General features: G+C 38.8%; 1 protein-coding gene and 1 long non-coding RNA gene across 7 annotated transcripts in view; one reads left to right on the top strand and one right to left on the bottom strand.

Moving 5' to 3' along the window:
* tex2 (testis expressed 2) overlaps positions 1–19,401 on the top strand; it is a 51,596-nt gene extending 32,195 nt beyond the window's left edge. For 2 of the 6 annotated variants that reach the window (XM_084108897.1, XM_084108898.1), the window contains exons 3-13: positions 5,485–5,685; positions 7,377–7,689; positions 8,982–9,032; positions 9,277–9,485; positions 10,198–10,341; positions 10,425–10,524; positions 13,497–13,617; positions 14,128–14,238; positions 14,744–14,953; positions 17,038–17,158; positions 17,385–19,401. In XM_084108897.1, coding sequence (XP_083965023.1) covers positions 5,485–5,685; positions 7,377–7,689; positions 8,982–9,032; positions 9,277–9,485; positions 10,198–10,341; positions 10,425–10,524; positions 13,497–13,617; positions 14,128–14,238; positions 14,744–14,953; positions 17,038–17,158; positions 17,385–17,519 — 1,716 coding nt within the window. In that variant the 3' untranslated portion in view covers positions 17,520–19,401. The remainder of the gene's footprint in view (positions 1–5,484; positions 5,686–7,376; positions 7,690–8,981; positions 9,033–9,276; positions 9,486–10,197; positions 10,342–10,424; positions 10,525–13,496; positions 13,618–14,127; positions 14,239–14,743; positions 14,954–17,037; positions 17,159–17,384) is intronic. The other 4 variants (XM_084108900.1, XM_084108901.1, XM_084108899.1 and 1 more) reach the window with 3 other exon arrangements.
* A 1,187-nt stretch (positions 19,402–20,588) lies between these two features.
* On the bottom strand, positions 20,589–21,385 carry LOC311079543. The gene is made up of 3 exons (XR_014605418.1): positions 21,245–21,385; positions 20,978–21,013; positions 20,589–20,789 (listed from the first exon to the last, which is right to left on the bottom strand). It is a non-coding gene; the product is annotated as an uncharacterized lncRNA (long non-coding RNA).

The raw sequence follows: 21,385 nt of genomic DNA, 5'->3' as shown, positions 1-21,385 counted from the left end.
TTTCAGATAAAATGCTGTTCTTTTGAACTTTATATTCAACAAATAATCCTGAGAAAAGTGTTTTACACAACTGATAATAATAATGAATGATTCTTGAGCATCAAATCATCATATTAGAATGATTTCTGAAGGATCATGTGACACTGAAGACTGGAGTAATGATGCTGGAAATTCAGCTTTGATCACAGGAATAAATTACATTTTATTCAAATAGAAAAGTTATTTTACATTTTAATAAAATTGCACAATTACTGTTTTTTTTTTTTCTTGTATTTTTTAATCAAATAAATGCAGCCTTGGTGAGCAGAAGAGACTTTTCAAAAACATTAAAAATCATACCGATCGAAAACTTTTGACCTGGCAGGTTGCCAATATTTTTGTTAATTCACTATGCATTTCACGTGTTCTTATTGAGTTATTTGTTCATACCAATTATTTAAGTGCCTCTACAAATGCTAATATAACCAACAAAAAAAAGCAGAATAATAGCAATAAAAACAATATTTAATCTATTATCTATAGATAATAGAATATATTCAAGTTGCTTGCTTTTTTTAGCTTACACAAGTTACTTTGTGTGGCCTGTTGTGAACCAGCCGCGTATTTCCAGAGTCTTGAGGAACAAACGCTGACGTAACACTGGTTTATCTCAAAAAGCATTGCACATCCCGGTGTTTGTGCAGGCCAGTGCTCTTATCTGTCCTTTTCAGAGATAAACTGAAACTTGATTCACTTGCTCTCTCGCACACTGGGTCATGATTTTATATATTTAGATGTAAAGACCAATACAGTGCAGTGTTATCTGTAGGGATGCACGATATATCGGTATCGGCCGATATCGGTTCATTTTTACTGTTATCATTATCGGCCCGATAAGAACATTTGTCCGATATATTAAAGCCGATAAATAATGTGTTATTTCCTTCAGCTGAGACGCTTCAGATGCGCACTGTTCAACATGATGGCTTTGAATTGCTTGAAATATGATTGGAATCACTTCAAAAAAGGAAAATACAGTAAAGTGCAACAGTCTGTCATATCGGCTACATAAAATTATGATGAGAACATCATTAATTGTGTGTTTGGGACATGGATTTTAATGGTGAGACTTTTGTTTTTGTAATCAGGCTGTCAAAAATTATATAAATTTAGATTTATCGGCCAATATATCGGTTATTGGCTTTCAAAGATAAAGAATTATCGGTTATCGGTATCGGCCAAAATGTTCATATCGGTGCATCCCTAGTTATCAGATTACTCAAGACAGCATACATTCTACATTCATACATAATTTATTTATGATTGTTGCTTTTTTGCTAATATAAAAACAATAGCATACTTGTGGCATGGTTTCCCTTTTATGTTCAGAATGTGGACAGAAGTTATTCCCTGAACAAATGAAATATCAAAATATTTGGTGGATTTGAGAGAGCCTAATGGTCCTTTCACACCACGAATGATAACCATAACCATAAAGTTTTAACTCGAAGACTCGAGGATAGCGACAACTATAAGGATAATGGCACCGAGGAAGGATGTCATGGGATCACTTTCAGGCAGAGGGAGAAAGAGTACTGACTTTTTTATTTTTTTATTGAAGTTAAAGTATTACTGCTCGTAGAAGTGCTAAAAAATCATAAGTTTGCTGAATAACTATCTAAGCATCTACATAACAACTGACTTCAGTTCATTAGAATAGTGTCATTAAAAAATAACTACAAAAAATGCTTTTCTTACTTAGTATTTTTGTCTTGTTTCCAGTCCAAATATCAAACATTTCTTAAATCAAGATGCATTTACTCTAGTAAAATTACATAAGATATTAAGTCTTGTTTTCTGGGTAAATTAATCAAAATTAAGTGAGTTGATGCTTAAAAAAAGCTAAATGATCTGCCAATGTGGTGAGAAAAATAATCTCGTTTCTGTTTAAATTAAGATTATTTTTCTCACCCCATTGGCAGATCATTTAGCTTTTTTTAAGCATCAACTCACTTAATTTTGATTAATTCCCCCCGAAATCAGGACTTAATATCTTATGTCATTTTACTCATCTAGTAAATGCTTCTTGATTTAAGAATTTTTAGACATTTGGACTGGAAACAAGACAAAAATACTAAGTACGAAAAGCATTTTTTGCAGTGAATTGTTTACAATAAGAGTTTATTGAAACAACAGTATTTATATCTTGAAAAGGCATTAACTCAGTGCTTATATTGACATTTAAAGGACACCTTTGCAGATTTCAACCAGCGTTGTATTGTTGCGATGTCTGTATTATAAGCTAAATGCCTCATCCAGTGGACTTTAGACAGCCATGAAAAGTTTTGTATGCTGCGTCATCCAGTGGACTTTAGACAAGTTTTGCATAAATAGACTGGGATTCCGGGATGGGAGTCGAGCCACCTTTATTTAAGCAGCTTTACAGAGATAACAGGAGAATAATGCAACAAAGTTTGTGTCTAGAAAGAAATGGTGTCTCAGTCCAGCTTAAGTAAGTTCAGTGATGGTTCATTTCTGTTGTAAAAAAGTTATTAATTTAGTTCATTTATATATATAGCTGTCAGTTCTCATATAATGGTGTCAATGCAGACAGATCAATAATATTGTTGAATATTATTGATGTATCATAGGGGAAAGAGTACACATTGTACGACATTGTAATCATACAAAAGTTGCCCTTAAACCTCCTCCAAAAGCCCTATTATAGCGTTCTTCTCAGTTAAGCTAATGATTTACATGGAAACTCATTTAAAATGTAGTCTACTTGTTTGCTTCCAATGATAATAGTGTAGGATAGGCACTAATCTGGCTGTAGTTTATTAATGCACCTTTTCACGATGATAAAGCGCTCTCAACATGCTGTACTACACCTGCTAGATGAGCATCACATGTCTTTTTTTATTCAATTATGTGATTAAATAGCAGCCCTTGGGGTTTGGCAGTTGCATCAGGTCATGTTGGATGTTGCTGATGTTTCAGTGCAGGACAATCCCTGAAAAAGTGTGTTTATGAGCGATTAAGAGTATTAACTAGGGTGTCTGATCCGCATATTTCATTTACAGTTGACGATTTTCGCTCAATTAACTTATCCTGCACATTTACCTTCTGCTTGCCGAAGTTACCAGGGTTCGTACAAGGTGATTAAAGTGCTTGAATTTGACGTTTTGAAATTGAAAACCCTTAAACTTTATGAAAAGGAATTATTGAAAGACAATATATGCGAAATTAGTGTTTAATTTTACCGATAAAACAATATTTTCACACAAAATAGTCTGATATAGAGTCGTTTCGCATGGCTCTGAGTGTAATATTGCTCATAAATATCCAAGTATATGATACAGCTTTTATTCTTCAGTATATATATATGACGAATACAGTCAGTCACAAGCGATCCACACTCCAGTCCAGAAGGAGGCGCACGGTAATGCAATGCTGATTGCTAACAGTAAAACGCACGATGATCGATATGTTTACATCTCTCAACCAGTGTTTCAACTGTGGAAAGATATCAATAAAACCGTTATGAATATCTCACGTTGCATTACATGTACCTCAGGCGTTTAGTGTCGTTCGCCAGAGAAATTAACTGTGAAAGCATTTCACATATGCACTATATTAGCCTCTTCATCATATTTACTTAACCTGATAGTCTTATTGTCAGATCCGTTGGTTGGGTTTATTATACGCCAGACGATTAACGTTCGCTCTAGACAGAATGTCAAGTACTGACGTTAGAGTGTATTTATGATAAAAATGATCAAAGTCCATCCGATTTTAAAGCAAGTTATATTGACAGAACACAGGATAAACAGCGTTATCTCCTGCTGGGATAATAGTGAGTAGTAACAGAGTTACTGTAGTTATAGTTGTGTAAGTATTGTTAGTATGTCGTTCTCAGTGTGAATGGGCCTTAAACTTCAATCACAAAGTTCGGTTGTTGTTTTTCCAGTTGAAGCGCTAATGATTTGAGTCTTAAACTGGCGGATTGAGCTGAAGAGAGTGATGTGTGCTGGGTAATATTAACACTACTGTCTGCCTATCCTTCAGTTAACAAAGCCAGCACAGCTCTAGCTCATATTTATTTATTTAACAGAGCCGAGATTAATTTAGTTCAAGTGATGCTTTTCTGTGGTATTTTTCTCCATTTTTGCTTCCTAGGTTGCAAAGAAAACTGAGTTTTCACCATATTATGGTCGGGTGGGTTTCATACGATCAAATAATCCTTTATTTAGATTTTTCACAATTTCATTTAAAGTGTTTAATCCAAATATGTCCAAAACTGAACACAACCACTCTGAGAAGAATGAATCGCAAATATGAATCGCAAATAAATTCTGATCTCTGAACAATTAGTTTCTTGTTCACATCAGATTTGATTTTCTTAAATAATTGTACTTACTCTTTTTCACACGTGCCAAAACACAATCGATAGATTTAAGCAAATTTGCATGTGTTTTGGCACATGTGTGCAAAAGAGTGAGTACAATTATTTACAATTTGCACAATGACTAAACACACATGGCTTGTTGATCAAAACTGATGAGTCGATTCTCAGTGAAACTGTCAAACTCTTCACAACTTCTAAACATTCTTTCATCGCATGCAAAATGATGCATTTAGTGATCAAAATCTGTCAGACATGCATTTATATTCATAAATATCTGACATGGAATGCTTGTAATGTCAACAAAAAAAGTAGAAAAAACACTGGGGGAAAGTTACTTTGAAAAGTAACTCATTACAATATTGTGTTACTCCTTTAAAAGTAACTAATTGCACTACTTGGTTACTTTTGCGTTGCTTTTTTCACCTGGGCTTGTTTTTTTTACAACAAAAAAGTTATATTTTTGGGCAAATGTAAAATAATAAGCAGAAGAATAAGATGCAGGAGGAAAAAAAAGTTTAACACTTATTGTCATTTTTGCTTATGGTTTAACTAAATCATCGAAGGTCAGAAGCAAGTACATTGGTCAATAAAGTGAGATTAAATGCATATGTTTTATTGAACATATTTAGTTATTGGAGGTTTGCATAGTATTCTGATTCTGCATTTCACTGATTTTATTCTTTTTTTTTTTTTGTGCAAGTGAGATGAGTAAATGCAGGCTCACATTTAGTCTAGAACGACAATAACCATCATGTTCACACACACACACATACACACACACACAACGCCTCTGCACTTCGATCTGTCTCAACATGGGGACGAGAGCTGTCAGTCAATAAATGGGAAAACTAAGTAACTTGCGTTACTTATTTGAAAAAGTAATCTGATTACATACCTCAAGTTACTTGTAATGAGTTACTCACAGCAAGGGTCATAGTTGTGATGTTCCAGCAAACCGTTGTGACTCTTGAGCTTACAGTTTAGAGAATGTTAACACTGTTTAGAAAAACGTGCCAAAGCGATTGAGAAAACTTGTAATACTGCTTATTATTGCTTGAGTTGCCCGTTTGTTTAGTTGTGTGTGTGTTTGTCCTCAGGGTTGGATGAACGAGATCTACAGCTACGACCCGGAGACGTATCACGCCACGCTCACACACTCGGTGTATGTGCGTCTGGAGGGCTCAGTCCTGCGCCTGTCCAAACCCAACCGCAACGTCCCGCGCCGGGCCACCTTCAGCGAGCTCAAGCCCGACGTCTCCTACGTCAGCCAGAAGATCTACGATCTCACCAACAGTAAGGTGGGTCCGTCTGCGCACCGCCTGTGTGATGGGAACCTCTTAGACCTGAGTGTGTTAAGCCCAGAGCTTATAATGTTCAGGCCAAAGTTTAAGGTTAACTTGCATTGATGGAATGTGTTTTCCCTTGCATCTAAGCGGCTCTGATGCAGCATTTCTGTGGAAGCTTGTTTCCGCCTCAGAAAGAGAAAGAAAAAGGTAATTGCGACTTTTTATCTCACAATTCTGACTTTTTTTTCTCACAATTTGCGAGTTTACATCTCGCAATTCTGAATTGTGATTCGCAATTGTGTGTTATAAAGTCAGAATTGCATGATATAAAGTCACAATTGTGTGTTAGTCGCAATTGTGTGTTATAAAGTCATAATTGTGTGATATAAAGTCACAATTGTGTGTTAGTCGCAATTGTGTGTTATAAAGTCATAATTGTGTGATATAAAGTCACAATTGTGTGTTATAAAGTCATAATTGTGTGATATATAGTCGCAATTGCATGTTATAAAGTCAGAATTGTGTGATATAAAGTCAGAATTATGTGTTAGTCACAATTGTGTGATATATAGTCACAATCGCATGTTATAAAGTCAGAATTGCATGATATATATAGTCGCAATTGTGTGATATATAGTCGCAATTGCATGTTATAAAGTCAGAATTGTGTGTTATAAAGTCGCAATTGTGTGTTATAGTCCCAATTGTGTGTTATAGTCCCAATTGTGTGATATATAGTCACAATCGCATGTTATAAAGTCAGAATTGCATGATATATAGTCGCAATTGTGTTATAAAGTCAGAATTGTGTGTTATAGTCACAATTGTGTGATATATAGTCGCAATCGCATGTTGTAAAGTCAGAATTGCATGATATATAGTCGCAATTGTGTTAAAGTCAGAATTGTGTAATATAAAGTCAGAATTGTGTGATATATAGTCGCAATTGCATGTTATAAAGTCAGAATTTTGTGATATAAAGTCAGAATTATGTGTTAGTCACAATTGTGTGATATATATAGTCGCAATCGCATGTTATAAAGTCAGAATTGCATGATATATATAGTCACAATTGTGTGATATAGTCGCAAATGTGTTAGTCGCAATTGCATGTTATAAAGTCAGAATTGCATGATATAGTCACAATTGTGTGTTATAAAGTCAGAATTGTGTGCTATAGTCACAATTGTGTGATATATAGTCGCAATCGCATGTTATAAAGTCAGAATTGCATGATATATATAGTCGCAATTGTGTGATATAGTCGCAAATGTGTGTTAAAGTCGCAATTGTATGTTATTTAAGTCAGAATTGCATGATATAGTCACAATTGTGTGTTATAAAGTCGCAATTGTGTGTTAAAGTCGCAATTGCGTGTTATAAAGTTGCAATTGCATGTTATAAAGTCAGAACTGTGTGTTAAAGTCGCAATTGTATGTTAAAGTCAGAATTTCGTGATGTAAAGTCGCAATTGCGTTATAAAGTCAGAATTGTGTGTTATAAAGTCGCAATTGTGTGTTAAAGTCGCAATTATCTTTTAAAATGTTTTATTCTGTGGCGGAAACAATCTTCCATAGCATTGCACTAAAAACATTGTTCTTTTGCCAAAACAAAACTCCTCAACCCCTTTAAATACATACGATTAACGTTATATTTCCATACTGTGTAACAAATGAAGGTTAAGTTGAGTTGTGGTGTTGCAGATCTACCTGGTGCCCCAGAGCCTGGCCAGGAAAAGGGTGTGGAACAAGAAGTACCCCATCTGCGTTGAGCTGGCCAAGCAGGATGACTTCATGGCCAAAGCTCAGGGGGAGAAGAGCGAGGTGTCGGAGGAGAAGACCCCTGTCCTCGGAGAGAAGCCCGAGAGCGTTACTGAGGAGCCTAGGAGAGCGCACACACAGCCTGTGCTGTACCTGTTCGGGAGGACCGGAAGAGACAAGGAGGAATGGTTCAGGAGGATGCTGTTTGCTTCCAAACTGAAATACGAAGCCAAGAAGCCCTCAGGCCTGCCTACAAGTAAGATGAAGTTCATGTTTATAATGCAGCTCGACTCAGATCAGGAGTTCTTTCATTAAAGGGGCCGTGTGTAGATTCAGAAGCTTGTTATTAGCGACACCGGTGGCCGTTAAGGGAACTGCAGCTGAGACTCACACTCGTAAACACGCAACGCACGAGAGACGGACCGTGATTCAGCGCCCTGATATACTCACGGCGGAGTACTCTCGTTCTTTGCTTAGAAGTAAAAGTTAAGTGTCATGTGCTTTAAGACAAACCATGTGTAAATTCATATGTCGACTCCATTGCTGAGTGTTTTCTCCTTAAAACTGCAGTGAACCAAAGACAGTCTCAAAAACACGCTTTGAAATCGCTGGTGTTTCTGACGTCACAAACTACCTTGTAACCAATCAGATCAACGTGTGATGGTCAACCAGTGGATCTCTGAGCTGAGTGAGTGGAGGCGGGGCTCAGTTGCATATTCATAGAACCACGCATACTAAATGAGGCGAGGGTGTCGAGTTACATTCAAGATATTTTAAGGCATTAAGAATTTTAAATTCGTTTAAATATGAAACTATGGACTATATAGATCTGGCAATGTGAGACTATAGTTTGAATGAATCCCTTTTCTTTTCATGACACATTGACAGAATGGCTCTTTCGGTATTATCCTGAATTTAGGGCTGCACGACGTATCGTTTTAGCATCGATATTGCATTGTGCGCATCCACAGTACATGTTCTTTCTCTGCTTTTGAGCTTGAACGGACACGTGCGCGCAAAATTAAGTCAAAATGCCCGTCTCGGCAAGTATCCTCGTAAACACAGTCGGTTATGTGTTGTAAACAAGAAAACGCAATGTTAATCAAAGAAATAATAGATAAATAAAGCTACAAAAGTGAGTTTCTCTGTCTTGTGCTGTTTCTCGTAAGTCCTCATGATATATTAAATGCAGTGTATTGCGCAGAACCTGCTCATATATGGCTCACTTGAACACACACGTCACTACGCAACGGATAACGGCGCGCTTGTTCATTTGCATTGAAGCAATAGTTAAGATTAAACAGAAGTTAACAGAAAAGACTTTATTTACCAACATCCTACATTTGTTTGGTGTTCTCTGTACTGTATTGATCTGTCCATCTAAAACACATTTATGGTGAAAAGGATGAAAGAGGAAGAGAGGAGAAGCTGGATGACAGGATTTAGTTTGAATAAGAAATTAATGTAGGCTATGAAATCCAAATTGTGTGTGTATGTATAATATATAATACCCCCGCCTCTTTTTTTTTTTTCTTTTTTTTTGGCTAGTTGAAGTTCTGAATGGCTGGTACATTAAAAATGTAGTAGCCAAATTGGCCGGTGAGTGAAAGTTCATTTCAAACCCTGTTTGTGTGTGTAAAGAGTGTGTAGCATTATGTTGATGATCTCTCTCCCTCTCCCTCTCTCTCTCTCTCTCTCTCCCTCTCTCTCTCTCTCTCTCTCTCCCTCTCTCTCTCTCTCTCTCTCCCTCTCCCTCCCCCCTCTCTCCCTCTCTCTCTCTCTCTCTCTCTCTCCCTCCCCCCTCTCTCTCTCTCTCTCTCTCTCTCTCTCTCTCTCTCTGCAGGCGGTCTGTCTCAGAGTCGCAGCAGCAGTCGTGGCAGTCTGGATGAAGTGCTCCAGTCTCTTCCCAGGCAAAAAGACCTCGGTGCCAGTGTCAAACAGAAGGTTCTGGAGTACAACGTCTACATGGCCAAATACGTGAGCCAGTCCGCCGGCAGCCCGGCCACAAGCCCTGTGCAGAGCGCTGGGAACAGTCCGGGAACCGTTAAAAAGGTCCACTAATCAGACAGCATCTTACATTCAAAAACCAGACATCACATACACCAACTCAGCCTAATGGTGTTGAGTCTGTTTAGGGGCTGTTTACACGACACCGTTTTCAACTTTACAAACGTACAACTTTTTATGCGTTTTGGCCTTTCGTTTACACGATAACTGCGTTTTGGCGCCTGAAAACGCGCACTTTTGAAAACGGTCTCTGTGTAAACAATAAAAACGTGAATCTGTGAAGACGATGACGTCATGCTCATGCTCATTACGTGTTCAGTCTATAGTGTTTCATCGCCATCTACTGGCCTGGCAGCAGAATACAGCGTTTTTAGCCGTTTTTGTGGATCCATGTGAACGGGGATCGTTTTGACAATGTCGTACCCTTAGTTTTAATGGTGTCCCATTGGACATTTCTATATCCTGTAATCAAACAAATTGAATTCCATATTTCCAAACCGTATTCTATGTCACATGCTTGTTGTTTGTTACATTTAGTGGAAACTGGAAACAGCGCATTGTGCTTAGCCATGCTAACACCTAGCCTCTTGTGGCGTATTTTGGTGAACCACTTGTGGATCTTTTAGAAATATCACACACACTTAGAGTGCAGCGCTTCCTCACTGCCAGAAAACAGTGAAGCTAGTAGTGCTATCTGTAGTCTGATGCGACTTTAGTGTCTTCCAATGAAGCATGTCCTGTTGTGTTTGTCTTGTAGTTTCCAGAGAGTCGTGAGCAGGAGGCGGAGTCCGAGGCCTGGGTCAATGCTCTTCTGGGTCGCATCTTCTGGGACTTTCTTGGAGAGAAGTACTGGGCAGACGTGGTGTCCAAGAAGATCCAGAAGAAGCTGAGTAAGATCAGGGTGAGTCCTGACGGGTGTGCATCTCAGCCCAGACCGTCTGAATGTGTGTTTCACACAGTAACTCTGTGTAATGTGTATTACAGCTCCCGTACTTCATGAATGAGCTGACCCTCACTGAGCTGGACATGGGAATATCCATTCCCAAGATCCTCAGCTCCTCCAAACCATCTGTAGATCACAGAGGTAAGGCCTGGTCTGGACTCCTGAGTTTATATTAGATTAGATTATGACATTTACACCTGCCAAATAGAATATTGATGAATAAAGATGAATATTGCTGGTGTTACAAGGCTTGAATCCGCATATTGAGCATAATTTTACTCATCCTGCAGATTTTGTGCTCACACACCCAAAGTGCGGCACATAAAGCCAAGTATATTGGCGATATAAAACAGAATAATGGATCTGTGCGTCAGGTCTTAAAGTGACAGCAGCCTAATAAACCAGCCGCCAAATTATGAGATGATATTAAAAACGGCAGTTTTTGCCCTATGGTGTCGATGTCAAATCTGTGAACACTGTAGACACTTTTATAATATACTGATCCAACGCCTTTTAAGAGCACGTAGCAGTAATCAGCATGCACTGCTCTTTTTGTCCATGATTTATAACTTTTTCTTCAACCACCAGAACACTCTCACTCACATTTATGCATTTGGGGAGATGCTTTTATCCAAAGCGACTTGAATTTCATGCAAGGTTTACATTTCCTCAGTTCATGCATTCCCTGGAGCCTCAGTGACCTCGGTGTTGCTCTGCTCTTTGAGCTACAGGAGGGCTATAGTGCTAAAACAGCTGAGGAAAGCGTTTTAAACAACCTTTATTTATTAGGGTGATGTTTGGGTAATATTAGTATATGTTTATATTTTTAAATCTTATCTTATGCCTTTAATACTCCATAGTTTGTCATCCTGGGTTTCTCTTGTATTCTATTGATTGCTTAATACTTATTTTGGCTTGTTTGGTGTTGTTTATGTATATTATTTCTTTTTATTCTTTGTAAAGCACTTTGATCAACTTTTGGTCGTGCTCTAGAAATGATTAAGTATTGAACCAGAGCAACTCACCTGGGCCCATATAAGCCATTGGTTACATTTTCATACATTTTATTTGAAGTTTGGTTCTTTCAGCAGTGTCTTGTGATCTTTTTCACCTCTTAATAAAAAATAATGTCTATACTTACTCAAATCTTTTACCAAAACCATTAGATGTGCCTCACTGACACAGTCAAGCTATATCTCTGTCAAGTCACCTTCATTTATACAGCGCTTTTACCAATATAGCTCGTTTCAAAGCAGCTTTACAGTGATAATAGGAAATTACAGTAACAGATTTTGATTCACATCCATTGTAAAGATCATTAGTTATTAACTTAGGGGTTAATAACTTCACGACAACACGACACCGTTCTCACAGAAAACTGAAAACGTTTAATGTGTTCTGGCCGTTCATCTGCATTTTGAAAAACGTGATAATCTCCGCGTAAACTTCAAAATCGTGAACCTGTGAGAACGCTGGCGGTGTGCACATGTGTATTACGAGTTTAGTCTATAGATGTGAGCGTTTGAATATATATGTGCGCAGGCGTGTCGACTTTCTCTACATTACTTGTCTGGTCTTAAAAACTCATAATACAGAATTGTTTTGTGTGTGTCTGCCTATAACACTGTGCGGATGCAGCGGCACCCCTACAGTTACTGCTGCGGTGGATGTGTGTGTGATTTGGTGAAAGACCAGACCCCTGCCAGCTTGTTAAACTTCTCGTTCGTCATCTTAGGAAGCGGCCCGCTGGGTTTAGGGGATCAGTGTGTGTCTGAGCCAATCAAGAGAGGAGCGAACTCCAGCGCTGACCTTTCACTCGCTCAGGAGGAGGTCCAGGGGTTCACTAGCGACTCCTGCATCGGTTTAATCAGTGTGTGCTCACGCTGGGTGTAGAGTTCAGCCAGACTCATTTGGGGATGATGTTTGAATCGGGGAAATGTCAGGGAAAGTAATGCTGTGCGTGTTTTTCAGGGGACAACATGCGAATTTATACAGGCAACTGGTGGCTCGTTGTGTCAGAATAGTTCAGAATCAAAGTAATCGTGCTTTGTGGGCGAGTGAAACTTAAACTTTGTTGGCATTAAAAGCGTGAGATCCCACAGTGTCTCCAAAAAACACATGCAAAAAGTTATGAGAAACTGCGTTTAACTACCTCATGTCTCGAAGCACATAACATTACAGTAATAATGAACGTAGACCACTTGTAGAGCTCTAGTTGCACCACATGACTGCTGCAGATTCATTTCAGCGTTGATGGTGTTGATATAGAAACACATAAATCCGAGTCTGAGGACGTGTGCAGCTCTGGGTTGAACGTCACGGGTTGCCATCTCGTAATTACGGTTACGACATGGCGTGAACGCAGCATAAGCTTGACGTTTTGGTTCAGGAGAAGCTGTACAATGCTGCTGTTTGTTTGTGGCGTTCATTAGCCGTGTCTCCATTACCCTTCAAATTGCGCAAATCGAAATAGTGAATTGAAAATACGGCAAATGGAAACACTGTGGTTTTTTCAGGCAATTCAAAACAGGGATATTTCGCAGAACTGCAATGGAAACAGTTTTTTCTCATTTACAGACACCAGAAACTCCTCATATGAGCCTCTCACAAGTTTAAGGGTCTTTCCTTGTCATTAATGCTTGAATAACACTCCTACGACTTCTCCATTAACAATAATGACTAGTGCAGTGACTGAGATATACATAAAACATCCAACATCCGTCGTCATGATAATCGCGAGAGGAAAGAATGGCGCTTTAGTCATATAACATCGGTTAATGGAAACGCCGTAATTTCGCAATCGTTTTTTTTATCGACGTTCAATGGCTATCAAGATTTGAACCCTGTACAACAAAAAGTGTTTATAAAGCGAGCTGCCTACCCTACCTTTAATGATCAAATGATAATGAAAAAGTAAAATAATAATATACATGATACAATACAGTAATGTTTAGAGCATATTGATTGCAAACGTATAATCACAATCCAGAAGACCGGGCAGAATAAGGGATTGTTCTCCGGGGAGAGTCTTGCGTTTTGTTTCATAAGTTAGTGGAATATTGCGGATGCGGATGTGTAAAGTGACATTCATTTTAAAGTGTCTCTTTTCGCAGGCCTTTGGTTTGACCTGGAGATCTCGTACAACGGTTCCTTTCTTATGACTCTCGAAACCAAGATGAACCTGACCCGACTGGGAAAGGAGGGAGAAAGCTTAGGAGAACAGGGGAAAGAAGGGTAAGAGTTTCAGAAGACCGAAGTTTCCTCGTCACTTGTTCCAAAATATCTAGGCTTCTTCTTTTATTTATTTTTTTCTGTGTTCTTTTGATGGGTTATTTTTTCTGTTGGATGTATTTATGATTTCCTCTTTTTGCTGTTTCCGCTGGACTCATTTCTTTGTGGATGTGATCTCTTAATGGTGAGTTGAATCAGGGCTTTTCCGAAGTCTCTCATTATGTTGTACGTTTCTCCCTGCTTTCCTCCACATCCGCTGTGTTCTGCATGTGCTCACAGAAGCTCTTTTCCAAGCCCTTCATGTCTGAAACACTCAAATGATGCCTAAAAGTGTGACAGCTCCCGAGGGTTCGGAACAGACCTTTCATTTTTATGGAGAATTATTATTTTTTTGTTTTGTTACTGTGTATTTTAGGTGTGTTGCAAGAGCTTTGCTCATCCCCTTGCTCTCAGAAAGCCAGTTCTCATGGACATATGGCGCTTAAGCTCTTGTCTGTTTGTGTGATGCACTAGACCCAGACCACGCGCTTACTTCTTGGCCGACAGCGATGAAGAGTCATCGAGCGCGGGATCCTCTGATGAGGAAGACACTGCTGAAGTGCCTGAGATCACAGGAGTGGAAGGGTGAGATTGAGAAACTTTGTTTTCTTTCTGTGTTTAATTCAGGATGTTTAACAGTTCAGTCTGTGGGTCTACGTTTCGGGCAACCAAATAATCAGATTGAAGGCTCAATCGGACTCAAAAGCCTTCATGTAAACACCTTAATCGATCCGATTGAGCTCGATCCCAATGAGATTTCGATCGGATTGAAAGGGTTGGTTTATTCCTTTTCGAATCTGATCGAGAGGACATGTAAACACTACATTTAGATTCATCAATCGGAATGAATTCAGTCCGATTGAAACAAAAGATGTGCGTGTAAACGTAGACAAAGATGGGCGAGTGTTTAAGAGTTTTATCTAAAGCAATTGTTTTTAATCCCTATATAGGTTTTTAAATTGCTCTTTTATAGTATTTCAACTTTTCAACCATGAAAACACCCAAGGACACTGGCATGGCATTAAAACACCAACCAGCCCGTCAAAGATGGCCACACACACACCTGTAGAAATAACTCTTTTCTTCACAGTTATGTTGGCGGACACCGGTCCAGCAAAATCATGCGCTTTGTGGACAAGATCGCCAAGTCCAAGTATTTCCAGAAAGCCACGGAGACGGAGTTCATCAAGAAGAAGATGGAGGAGGTGTCCAACACCCCGCTGGTGCTGACGGTGGAGGTTCAGGAGTGCCAGGGAACACTCGCTGTCAACATCCCGCCGCCGCCCACAGACCGGATCTGGTACTCTGCATTCATTCATATCCTATACACACACACGTGTCTGTGTATGCACAGATTTAGGGTTCGTACAGATACTGTAAAATGAAACTCCAGGACTTTAAAGTACTTTTCAAGCACTACTATTTTGGTTTTCAAGGACTACAATCAGAAATCTCGCTTATCAAACAATATCTGTATTATCTTTCAAAGTCTAAAAAAGGTAAATGGATAAATAAAAATAAACTAATAAAACAGAATGGTACACATAAAGTGCAGCAGACTGGTAACTTTAACCATTGAAAGGACACTATGACAAAGATATTCCTCATTCAAACTGAGTTTTTTTCTCATGAATATATGATTGACCCGAAGAATGAAAGCTGTATCACATACTTATTATATACATATTTATGAGCAATATCACACTCATAGCCATGCGAAATGGCTCTATATCAGACGGGTTGCAGCAGAAATTGTGTGAAAAGATTGTTTTATCAATAAAATTTTTAATAATTTAAGTGCTTTTCAAGTACCTTTTCTTAAATATGGCTGTTTTCAAGTGTTTTCCAGGACTTGAGTTTCAAAAAGTCAAATTCAAGCGCTTTAAGCACTCTGTACGGACCCTGCAGAATTATAGTCAGATAGCAGCTGTGTCCGAAAGCTTAACGAGTCTGCCTTCGAGGACACATTTCAAGGCACATCTGAATCCAGTGTTAGTTTCAGTTCCTGTCTACTGAGAAACCTTCATCTGATCGATTTTTGAAGACAGCACAGGGTTTGAAATTAACTTTTTCACTAACCGGCCACTACTAAACTAGGTTACCGGCCATTCAGAACTTCTACTAGCCAAAAAAAAAAAGTCAGTTTGTGTGTAAATGTACATTTTTGACCAATGTTTTCCACTTCTGATCTCATTTCTAGTGAGTAATGTAATATTAGCTTAGTTCTCCCTGAAGCTGTGTTGTGCTGTAGATCATTAAACCGTTACGCTGCTGCGCCAGAAGTTACGCTACCTCAGTGTCGTAAGATACCTTCATGCATTTCCTATTTCCTGATAAGGCAGCGAGGCATAAATCTGTGTTTTCTAATGCAGCCAGCCTCTTTGTGCATCATAAATGCTGCTATCATGCCCTCTGCTGGTCATAATTCAGCACACGTGGCAAGATATTTCATGCCTCTGTTCAAAGATTAGATTTAAAATGACTTTTAAAGATTTCATTGCATGGATGAAGCTCACGAAACCCGTCAAAAAAGTAAAAATGTTGCCAAAGATCAACAGTAAGAATTAAGGAATTATATTTTACTCAAATATAATGGGCTATCAAGTACAATCTGTATTGTAAAAAAGCGCTATATAAATAAAGGAGACTATTAAGACTTATTTCTGAGAGTTAAAGGGCAAGTTCATCAAAAAGGAAAAATCATTTAGTCATCATTTACTCCCCTTCATGTCGTTCCAAACCTGTAAGACTTTCATTCTTTTTCCGAACACAATTTAATGAAATCTGAGGTTTCCGTCCCTCCATTGACAGACTAAGCAACTACCACTTCGACGCTTCAAATAGTTCATAAAGAGATCGTAAAACTAATCCATATCAATCAAGCGGTTTAGTCCAAATTTTCTAAAGAGACTCGATCACTTTTTATGATTAACAGATTGAATTTAGGCTTTTATTCACACATTTACACTCATCAACACACATCAGTTATGATGATCTGCAGCTCAAGCATGAGAACTGATGCGGTTCAGTTTTGTGAGCATGTTGAGCTTCTACAAGAACTAATGATGTTTGCAGGTTCGGTTGAGCTTCGGTTTATGGTTGAGTCCACAGTTTCTGAAGAGACTCTATTCATATGGATTAGTTTTACGATCTCTTTATGGACTTTTTGAAGTGATAGTTGCTTAGTCTATCAATGGAGGGACTGAAATCTCTGAGTTCATTAAAATATCTTCATTTGTGTTCCCAAGTCTTACGGGTTTGGAACGACAAAAGGGTAATTGACCATTATTTAAATTTTTGGGGTGAACCAACCTTTAAACCAGTGAATGCAGGTAATGGTAATATGTGGGCATGTGCTGATGTGTGTGTTTGTGTTTATTTCAGGTACGGTTTCAGAAAGCCTCCTCGTCTGGAGCTGAAAGCTCGGCCCAAACTGGGCGAGAGAGAGGTCACTTTTGCTCATGTGACAGACTGGATAGAAAAAAAACTAGATCAGGAGTTTCAGGTAAATTGGTTGGTCTTCTCAAAGGTGTTACAGGACTATAAGGATTGCCATTGGTTCTCAGCTCTGTGATCAACTAAAGTTTATGATACTTGCACGTTTTGTCCATCAAGATAATTATCACATTGTTTTGAAGCCTAAATGCAGTCGCCAGAATTAAAAAAATAAACAAGGTTTTTATGTTTGCATTGTCCTTACGTCCTTCTCTTTCCCCTCGTTCCCTCCGCAGAAGATCTTCGTAATGCCAAACATGGATGACGTCTGGCTGCCTATCATGCACTCTGCCATGGACACGCGATCCGATGCCAATGCCTTGAAGGACGAGGACACCGCGGACCCCGAGGAATCCCTTGATGACATGTGAAGATGTGTGTCTGCGTAAAGCAGAAGATAAACACTCGAGTCCCACGAGGGCAAGACTATACCTGACTTGACGATTACAGGTGCCATATTGCCCATTGAACACAGCTGTGAAAAATACACATCCAACAACTAAAAGAAAGGACAAAATTGCTTGCTTTGCTTGCTTGCGTTTGATTTGATTGGGACGGTCCCGAATGCACACGCTGTTGGCCCTCGAGAACAGGATTAAAGAGGTTTTGGTGATGTGAAGACGCATAGAAAGCCTAGGTAAAGTGTACTCTACCTCTGTTTGATGCACGCTGACTGACCAAAAGCCCCGGGGTCGCATGGCACAGCCTAAACTCCTATCCTGTAATAGCCTAAGGTCACAACAGGACTTTTACTACGACCGCAAACCACCTTCGAGGGTTCGATATTTGCGTTACAAACACCAGTAAATGGTCATTTTAACCAAACCTAAAAGCCATTTTTGATTTTCTCATGAGTGTCATGCGCTTCTAAGCAGCAAATACTTGTTTAGACTCAACAGACCCACTAGTGCACCATTTCTCTCTTCCATTCACCGCTGCCTGAGCCCTCTGTGTGGCGTCCGATTATGCAATTAGATCAACTTCACTGTGCTCAAGAGGGACACCAGCCAATAACCCCTCATTCCTTAGCGATCCAGACTCAAACTATCCCAGTGGAGTCATAGCTTTACATCCGCAGGCATCAGGTCTCCAACGAGGGGAACTAACGTGCTAATGTGCATAGTTAGGATGGCTACCGGCTCATAAATGCTCCCCCGTATCATTGTATAGTTTTAGTTCGTCATCTAATCAAGTGAATTTCGGTGCAAATTCCCATCACAGAACCCTAGGTCAATGTTGGACGGCTAATTCGCCATGGCTATCCCTTGGGAATTTCCTATTGGCTTTTAAAATAGTGTTTGTTTTGGGAGTGTATGAGTAAAATGAGATCATTACCTAAAGAGACTCACGTTTTCTACATAAACTACACGTCGAATGTGAATTTGAAGCTGCTGTTTTGTTGCTAGGTAAAGAGTACAACCCATAAACAAACATCCTTGTGGCGTTTCCTGAGAAACACTATTCATAAACCCCACGGGAACGTCCCAATAACTCTCCTGAAGACTGAATGGCTTTATTTAGCAGATGCTAACTCGACTGCTTGCGTGACACGCTCTCACCGTACACCCGTTACTATAAAGTGGAGAAGACGCGAGTATGGTCATTATTCACTCGAACTGAAGATGATTTTGGTGGATTCTTGGGCTAAAAATAAGTGCTATTCTATTTCCAACACGATGAACTCGTATGTTGTGTACATGTGAAGGAGATCGTTGAATGTACAAAGCGTTTTCGTCCAACTTGTTTGGCATATTTTATCAAGTGTTAATATCCGTGTTGTTCATCGTCAGGTTTTTTTCTTTTCACTGCGCTTGCAGGTCATGTGGTGTATTAATAAATCAGGTAGGTCGTTTCTGTTGGATCATCAAATATCGTGAATGAATTCTGACATTCATCCATTATCAGATCCTTCACATGTATTGAGAGGTCTGAGGAAAAGTGTTTTATATCCGACGAACATGACAAGGTCTGTATCTTAGCTGGCGCTGAGGTGTCAGTGAACGTAAATTGTGGTTATTTCCACATCTGTTTTGGACTCGAGTCCAAATAATCAATCCTACGTGTACTTTGATTTCAATGTGTTTACTTCGAATGACAGTTTTGTGCTAGAGTATTGCCATTCACAATTGATCTTTTGTGCGCGCTCTGCCAATCGCTTATTCCTTTGCACAATGTTTTATGTTGATATTGTGTTCGGCCATATTGACGACATGATTGTGTGTGGAAATTGATAAAAGGCTTTTGCAAAAATTATTCCAGTGTTTCCAGTATTATTAATTTTTTGTTTAAATGGAGGGTGATATTGGGACATGAGATCAAATGGTAATGAGTGAAAATAAAAACTTGAGACCACATGATCAAAATGGGACGCCCTCATTGGTGTGACATCATGAAGTGAGGAAAATGACAAGCTTTTGCTAGTTTTAATAGTGTCATAACTACTATTTTACACAGAGTTTTGATTGAAACATGAATATGATGCACTACTGCAACAAAATCAGTAAACTAAATTGTTCATTTCATGTTTTTAGGTTGTTTTTATTTTGTCCCCCAGTTTGGGAGGATGGGACGGCATGATTTTAGATGATTTGGACCATGTTTAATAGTTTAGCTTAAGAAAATGATTAACCTTGCAATAGAGAACCAATATGTAGCTCTGGATGCTCTAAAACCCCAACATTTTCATTTGTGCGAAAAAATTAACCAGCTGGATTATGCTAATAATAAAACAACCCAATTCTGAAAATGGAATATATAGGGGAAGGGTTTAGTTTATCCATCCAACACTTACAAAAAAAAAAAAATGGGTCAGTTTATATGATTTATTTTATTAATTTTGGACCTGAACTATTTTTTATACACTTTAAAGTAACTTTGAGTTCAAGCCTTTTTACCTGAGTTACATGAGTTGTGCTGTATGGATTTACAAATATTCAGAAATAAAGTTAAACATGGGCTCTTAAGTGGACAAAGAAAACTTCATATAAAGTATGAACTAACTTGTGTAATACACATGCTTGCACTACTAGCCTAAGTCAATAAGATGTGCTGTTAGCCATATTAAGTGTTACCAAAAAAAGGCAGAGTTTACATTAAAATGTATGTCATACATCCTTTCATTATATTGTGAACTTGTTTAAATGGATAGATATCTTCTGTATAACAGAAACATGTGTTAGGATAATGTTTCTAATGTATAGCCAGAAACCTTACACAAGCTGAAAATATATGAATGTGTATGTGTAATTTAGGATTGTGTTGCTTGCTTTTAAAAGAGCGACTTGGGGGGAAAACCAAGAGACTCCAGTTATAACAAGCATTCACTGTCGCACCGTTGCTTGACCCGATGAGCCATGAAGGGGCTCCACGAGTTCAGATACAGTGCTCTCTGTACAACTACAAAATAGACATCTCGAAACAAGAAACAACACACAGGCAAAGACGGACATTTTGTTTTATTATGCACAGAAACTCAAACACATACAGAATTTTGCATGCAGCCACAAAACATTATACCCTATAAAGTTATACATATCCCAAAAACAAGTTATTTAACTCAGATTTATCTAGAATTAAACAGTTTGTCATTACAGAGATGTGGGACATACAAACCTCAGCTTCATCCATCTCCCCTTCTCGCCCTGTTTCAGAAGGAAAAGACACCATTATCATCAACTCCAGCTGTCAGACCAGAGACTCGAGCTGATATCCAGCAGTCTGGTCAGTGTTTGAGTTCACATCAGTGTTGATCAGTAGTCTAACGCAAAATCATCATCCCAGGACATACACAACTGAAGGATTCATTCAATGAACTCAGGCCTGGCCTTACCCAACATCACTGGCTCCACTGCGACTGCACACACTCCTGAGGGGGGACAAACACAAGTCAGTCATGTGTTATTATAGTATAATCATATAGACAAACACGACTAAATCTGGATTAAATCAACACTCTCCTGTTAATGAGTGTATATCAGCCATGCTGGCAACACGTGCTCAGGCCAGTCGCACAAACACTGACTTTCATCAAAATACACCAATAAAGAAAAACATTTGATGATTAGTTTGTAAGACTAGTCTTTTGTAGTTTACTCACCTGGATTTGTCGACACACGAGCTCATTTGTTCATCAGAATCAATGATAAACTAGCGTCGAGTTTATATTTCTCTGGAGTTTTCGAAAGAAAAATAAAGATAAAACACTTCCTAGAATCTAAACAGCAGCTCAGCATTTCAG

Source organism: Abramis brama, assembly GCF_963993115.1.
Source record: "Abramis brama genome assembly, chromosome: 1".
NCBI classification, from domain to species: Eukaryota; Metazoa; Chordata; class Actinopteri; order Cypriniformes; family Leuciscidae; genus Abramis; species Abramis brama.
The sequence above is the reverse complement of the archived record's forward strand: the minus strand, read 5'-3'. Positions and strand labels throughout refer to the sequence as shown.